Genomic DNA, 6,249 nt, shown 5'->3' with positions numbered 1-6,249 from the left:
GGGGGGGGCTTAAAGGAAAAAAAAAGGTTTGTCATACAATTCATGTATCATGCAGTTAAATGTTTAAGTCTATTAAAGAGAGTTGTGCAAGGACTTACTCCTGTTTTTTCCTGATTGAAATATTCAACTGAGTTTTTGTTTCATATTTAGCCAGAACACAGGAAAATTCTAAAGCTATTCGGGAGGAAAACTGTTAAAAACCAGTCTGATAAAGGCAAGGGTTATGTTGATTTGTAGTATTAAAAAAAAAAGGACCAAATGATTAGAAAAGATTAGGGGACAGTCTGTTTTCATTTGTGCCTGATTAACCAAAAATAGACAAACTATTCTGAGAATTACCAGAGACAGCTTCTTCCACTTAACACATGGACTACCCATACTTTTAGGTATTGAAATATCAATTCTACAATCAGGACTACAACTCACTAGAGCTAGTCAGCTACAGGTTTTACCCAATACAAATAAAATTGCAAACGTTTTACTGCTGCTTTATTTTGAAGCATCTGTATTAAATAATATCCAAAACTTGTATTACTTAGAATTATTGGATAATTAAAAGTTTTGTTTATGTTATTTGACTATACATTTTAAAATGTTTACTATGAAGAGAATTTCCAAGAGACAGAAAGGAAAAGCACATTAAACCAATTATTCAAGAAATATTGATTTTAATTTTTCTAAAATCAGGAACTATGATAAACAAATTGAATGTGACCACACCAAAGGCAAAATACAGGAAAAAATAACGCTTGAAAGCCATGTTCAGGCTTAGAAACATGGTCTAAATAAAGCATACCCAGTTTAGCATTCTTTCCTCTACCGAGCAAAGCAAGTTTACTAGAAACCACAACATTGGAATTTTCAACTGACTTCATTTTTTTAGGTAAAAAATTTGAAGAGAACAAAAATTTAAGCACTCAATGCCTACCCTGGAGTCTTGTAAAAGAACATGCTCAACTGTCAGTGAAAATACAAGTTTACAAGGCTGAAAACAAAACTTTCAGTGAGTTTAAATCCCAACACAACAGTTATTTTAGAGCTTGTCAGATACAGGTTTTACCCAATACAAATACAAAGGAGACTGAAAACCTTTGAAATGAAGATCCTTCTTTAGGGTAGCAGCTGTCACAAATAAAAAGGACTCAGTACAAGTATATTCCGTAGACATATTCCCAGAATCCTTTTGTCTTGCACTATCAAAATAAAAGGATCTTTGTCTTGAGCTGATCTGCTGAAGGAGGCACCAAATCCCTGCCCTGTTCACTGAAGTTGACTGCCACTACACGGCAGTGAATTTTTATGAGCAGACAGCCCAGCTTTTCTCCTGCAGTGGCTGATAGGCTCAAACTGGGAACCTGATAGTTAGCGGCCCAACTTCAGGATTGTCATCAGGAGGGCGGAATCCCTAGAGACGAACATCACACTTGGTGGCAGGTGAGTGAAAACGAGGAAGACCCTCAAGGAGGTGGGCTCAGACCTATGACATGCACGGTGCTACGAATGATGTCATGTAACTGGGTCACTCTGAATGGGAACCCACTGGATAGTAACAAAGTTTTTAAACCCATCGATCTAATTTTACAGCGCATTCATATTCTCAATCCAGACAGCGTTGTTGTGTACTCTTTTGGTGTCTTTTCTAGACTTTTTCATTCTTTTATCTTGCAGAACTTGCAATAGTTTTCAAAAGTATTTATATTGGTACGACCCCTAGGTTGTAGACATAAAGATACTCCTCTCACAGAAACCTGCAATTTGTCAGCCTAGGATCACAGAAGTGTTCCCATTCTCACAGACAAATTCGCAGGCTAAGCAAATTTAAAGAACATGTTCCACAGCCAACTCTGGTGTTGGGAAAACACGCAGTTGGATTTTAGTTCTTCCAAGTAGCTACCCTCACCCTTCTCCAGCTCAAATGGCTAGGGAAACAGTTCAAGGGCTCTGTTGGTAACACACTTATGCCAGGGAGTCATTTTCCCTTTAAAGCTAAGAATCTCGTCATTTTAAGAAATGTGTTTTTAATAGCGTTTTTTCCAGGACTTTGGGAACACAAGTATGTTCATTTCTTCATGTGATGAAGCATGGTTGCTCACTAGGGATTTCCTGGGGCCATTCTTCATCTTCAAAGCACCCAGCAAAATCTGGCCTGTTTTGGTTTAAAATTTATATATCCAGACACAAATATATAGCACTGAATATATACATTTACCCATTGTTGTTCTTTTTGTAATTTTTCTTTCATGGTGTTCCAAGGTTCCTTCTAACATTTCTTTTCTGCTTTAAGAACTTACTTTAATCATCCCTTTAGGGTAGCTGGCTGGTAACAAATCTTTCTTTAATATTCCCTTTCCTGAGATTGTCTTTACAGTTCTGAAAGATTTTCACTGGGTTTGTAACTCTGGATTGACAGTCTTTTCCTTCAGCACTTGAAATAAGCCAGAAACCTGGCTTCCAAGGTTTCTGATGAGAAATCTCTCCTTTGAATTATTTTTCCGCTTATAAGGTGCTGTTTCTCTCTTGGCTTCAAGATTTTACTTTTTCCTCAGATTCTGATGGTTTGATTATATGTCTTCATGTAGATTCCTTTTAGATTATCCTGTTTGGGATTGGTTTTGTGTTGTTTGCCAAATTTGGAAACTTTTCAGCCATTATTTGAGTCCATGCCCAAACCACACCGTTTCTCTTCTTTGCGGACACCAATGATGTTAGATCTTTTGTGTATTTCCACAATTCTCTGAATTTCTGTTTTCTTCTTCTGCCTACCTTCTCTGTTGTTCCAATTATGTAATTTCTATCGTTCTGGCTTTAAAATCACCAAGTCTTTCCCACAGAAAGCCTAATCCTATGCAGATGCCTGTTGACCTCATGAAAGGTGGCCAAGGTGAACAGTGCTCTCAGGATAGTGAGCACAATAGTATTTATGTAAGACTCACCCGTGGAATTGAAGGGCTTTGGTGTTTAAAGGAATCTTAGTGGTGGGCTTGCCTATGTTTTTCAAAAAAAATTTTTCTTTTCAATCATATCAAATGTAGAGTTGTGTCTATCAATATTATAGCAATTTCTGTTTTAAGTGACTCCCCTGGTCCATGAGTACCCATCGAGGTCTTTCCAGGTGAGTAGGGTCTCTCATACTGCATCTTGCCCTAGCATTTTAACACTGTCATTTTAACTCCCACCACTGTGTGAATTTGTCTTTCTCAGCATAAGTTCTACTACTTAAAAAAAAAAAAAAAACGCTTGCTTCCTTAACTTTTTAACTGTGACATTTTTCTAACAAAAGTTTTAATATTTTAATAGTTCAACAAGTATAATAATCAACATCTTTCTTTGTCAAATTACTGGACCAACTGCTAGATCTATAAACTATGCCTCACACAACTGCACAATGGAAGACAGTTTGCTTTACAAGTCTACATAAAACCTTCGATAAGTAGCTCTCGTAGACACCTGTTGCATTAGTAAACTGAAGTAACTCAATTTATTTCTTCATCATAAACTTTATCAGAAATGCCTGTATCTAGCATGGTCATCTTACACCTAGGCTTCTTAAATTATAGCATTGGACCATCAGATCAATTTGTGAAAAGCATTAGTAAAATATAAAAATGGGTATAAGTAAACAATCACGAAAGTCATTATAAAACAACTGACTTCTAAAACAAACCTACACAATGAACACTTTTGCAATATGCACAACAAAGTGATGGAAAATAGCTGAGTTGTGGCATATAAAAATTACTTTGTTAGGATTAAGTTCCCTCGGACCTTCTATTATAAAGCTTGTTTGCTCCCACAAATCAGTTGGCAGTAAATGAGGGGAGGTCAGGGAAGGTTACCAGGAGGAAAAGGCCAAGGTCATTCTCCTACCATCCTCCCCTCATTGCATCACAATATCCACTAATTATCAACAGCTTCCCACAGCTCAACAAAACGCAAGTGGGCCTATTAGAAGCTGCCACACAGCACTGAGACCTCTAACAAAACTGAAATAGGGCTGCTCGGTCACTGTTCACTAGTGAGTACCAGTATTCATATGATGTAGCACAGGCAGTTCAATAGTTTGTGTTTTGTGTTCACGGAAATTCTTAATTTCCCATGAGACCCCAGCAACATTTCACCGAAACCCACTTCAACACTGGAGGATTTCCCCTTATGTGAGGTCATTTTCATCTGACTTGGATTCCTCAGGAACTTGACTTGCAAGCTCAGGCTTAGTTCCTCCCTCATTCGCTTTTGTCTCAGACCCTGGTTTTGTCTGCTCCACCTGCTCGCTACTCTCTAGCACCTCCTGCTGGTTATTTCTTTCTGCTAAGCCACTTTGATGTGATTTGTCACAAGATTCCAATTTTGCTTCTTTCCCATTTCCTGCATGCTCTGCTTGCTTTTGGTTAATCTGTGCCTGGTCCTTGGCACTCTTCACTACCTCCTGAAGATTATACTTTCTGAACAGCATGTAATCTTTCACAACACTCAAGCAACAAACAGCTTTGATGATTTCTACCACCACTGTGTACTGTGGATTGGTGAGATCCACCTTGTTTTCTGAGTTGAGGCTGCCTACGATTCCTGTAACAAAGAGAGTTAAGAAAACACATTAGGGCATTATTAAGCTTGGTGACTACAAAGACAATTTTTTACCCCTTTCTATTCATGACTTGTAAAATTCTTCTCCATGGATTTCAAATTCACTCAACTTCTCAAAGTTAAGTGAAAATAAAATCCTGAAACACTTGCCAGCATAATAATTTTCTTTTAAAAAAACAAAACACAAAATCATTCCATCTTGATTTGAAAAAGACTTTATCTACGCATCAGAAAAATCTCAAATCCCTGTATCAGAATCAGTTATGTTTGGGTTAACTTTATCCAAAGAATCTGGTCTCCGGTATCTGACAAACCTCCAAAACCTAGGACATTTCCCTGCTGGCTGGATTATCTTTGATGAGGCTTCCAGTCAGGTTATGCTAATGACCCTCGGGAAAGGGGTCAGGTCAGAAAGCCCCATCTGGTGGTACCACCATCATCATCCAAGGAGGAAGCTAATCATGCCTAAATAATGAAGCCCCAAATCAGGGTTCTGGATAAGGAAGCTCCATAGGTTTCCTGACAGGTGAAAGACAGATGAGTTGGGTTGGTAATCTGTCCCTTTTGAGGATGCAGAAGCTACCCTTGAGGAACCCTCCTAGATCTCACGACCCCATGCATCTCTTCAGGGGTATCCATTTAGCCATAATGGAGGTTGGGCGCCCTAATTATGACGTGAGCTCTGGACAGTTAGTGTTAGAGAAGAAATGCTGCATATGCAGCTGGTGCGTGTACTTCCAGTGCTAAAGAAGTGAAACTTCATTTTCCCAGCAGCTTCCAATTATTTTAAAGACATTTTAATATACTTGCTACAGGCTTTGACCACAGCCCTAATTCATTTTTCTAAAAATCTTAAAAACAAGAATATGAGACCTGCATGGAGTCATTAAGAGAAATGTACCTGCTAATTCCTTGATAACATCGTCTCTATTCATGTGACTGTTATTTCGAGATTTGTATACAATCTGAAATGTTCCTTTATTTGGTGCTTTAAACCAGGGTTCCAAAAATGTTTCTGCATATTTTTTCATATCTTCTAAGAAAGCCTTGCATGTGCCAGAGATGGGTAGCATTCGTAGAATAACCCGAGTTTTCTTCTTCTTGGTATTGTACATATCCTGGAGAATATGATGTACCAACTTCTCAGGTTCTAATAAAACAAAAACGATCAGCAGAGCAAATAAGAATATAAGCTCTCAGACATTTTATAGATTATTTGAACTCAAGATTATTTGATGACAGAAGGAATTTTCACAAGGACATTTAAATGAGTCACCCCAGTCATTTTCCTCCAACTATGAGGGGGAACTTCAAAAAGTTACAAGAAAAAAAAAATGGAATGAAAAGATAATGAAGTTTTCCCACAAATGTTTTGAAACCTTTTCTTCTATGCCTATTGGACCAAAGTTAAAACACAAACAGAAACTACTACTACTACTATTAGGGTTCCAATTCACACATATCAAGGGTGATTCCAAGCAAAACCTGTTTAAACATGTTTTAAATCATGTGGATGGCTGCAGACAAGTTCTCTCATAACACACTTGTCTTAGTCTCATTAGCTTACACACACACACACACACACACACACACACACACACACACACACACACACAAAGAGGGTACTCTTTGTGCCATGGTGTAAAAATGACTCTGCAGTCAGGG

The 6,249-nt window shown here is 38.0% G+C and overlaps 1 protein-coding gene across 1 annotated transcript in view; it reads right to left on the bottom strand.

Annotated features, from left to right (window-relative positions):
• Positions 1 to 651: 651 nt before the first annotated feature.
• THUMPD1 (THUMP domain containing 1) overlaps positions 652 to 6,249 on the bottom strand; it is a 12,263-nt gene continuing 6,665 nt past the window's right edge. The window contains exons 3-4 of the mRNA XM_004705738.2: positions 5,486 to 5,734; positions 652 to 4,566 (exon numbers count right to left, since the gene is read on the bottom strand). Of these exons, the coding sequence (XP_004705795.1) occupies positions 4,151 to 4,566; positions 5,486 to 5,734 (665 nt within the window). The 3' untranslated portion in view covers positions 652 to 4,150. The remainder of the gene's footprint in view (positions 4,567 to 5,485; positions 5,735 to 6,249) is intronic.

The sequence above is a fragment of the Echinops telfairi genome, unplaced genomic scaffold (genome assembly GCF_000313985.2).
Source record: "Echinops telfairi isolate 266 unplaced genomic scaffold, ASM31398v2 ScPeMD7_5;HRSCAF=22, whole genome shotgun sequence".
Taxonomy (NCBI): Eukaryota; Metazoa; Chordata; class Mammalia; order Afrosoricida; family Tenrecidae; genus Echinops; species Echinops telfairi.
Note: the sequence above shows the minus strand (reverse complement) of the source record. Positions and strands in the feature narration are given on the sequence as shown.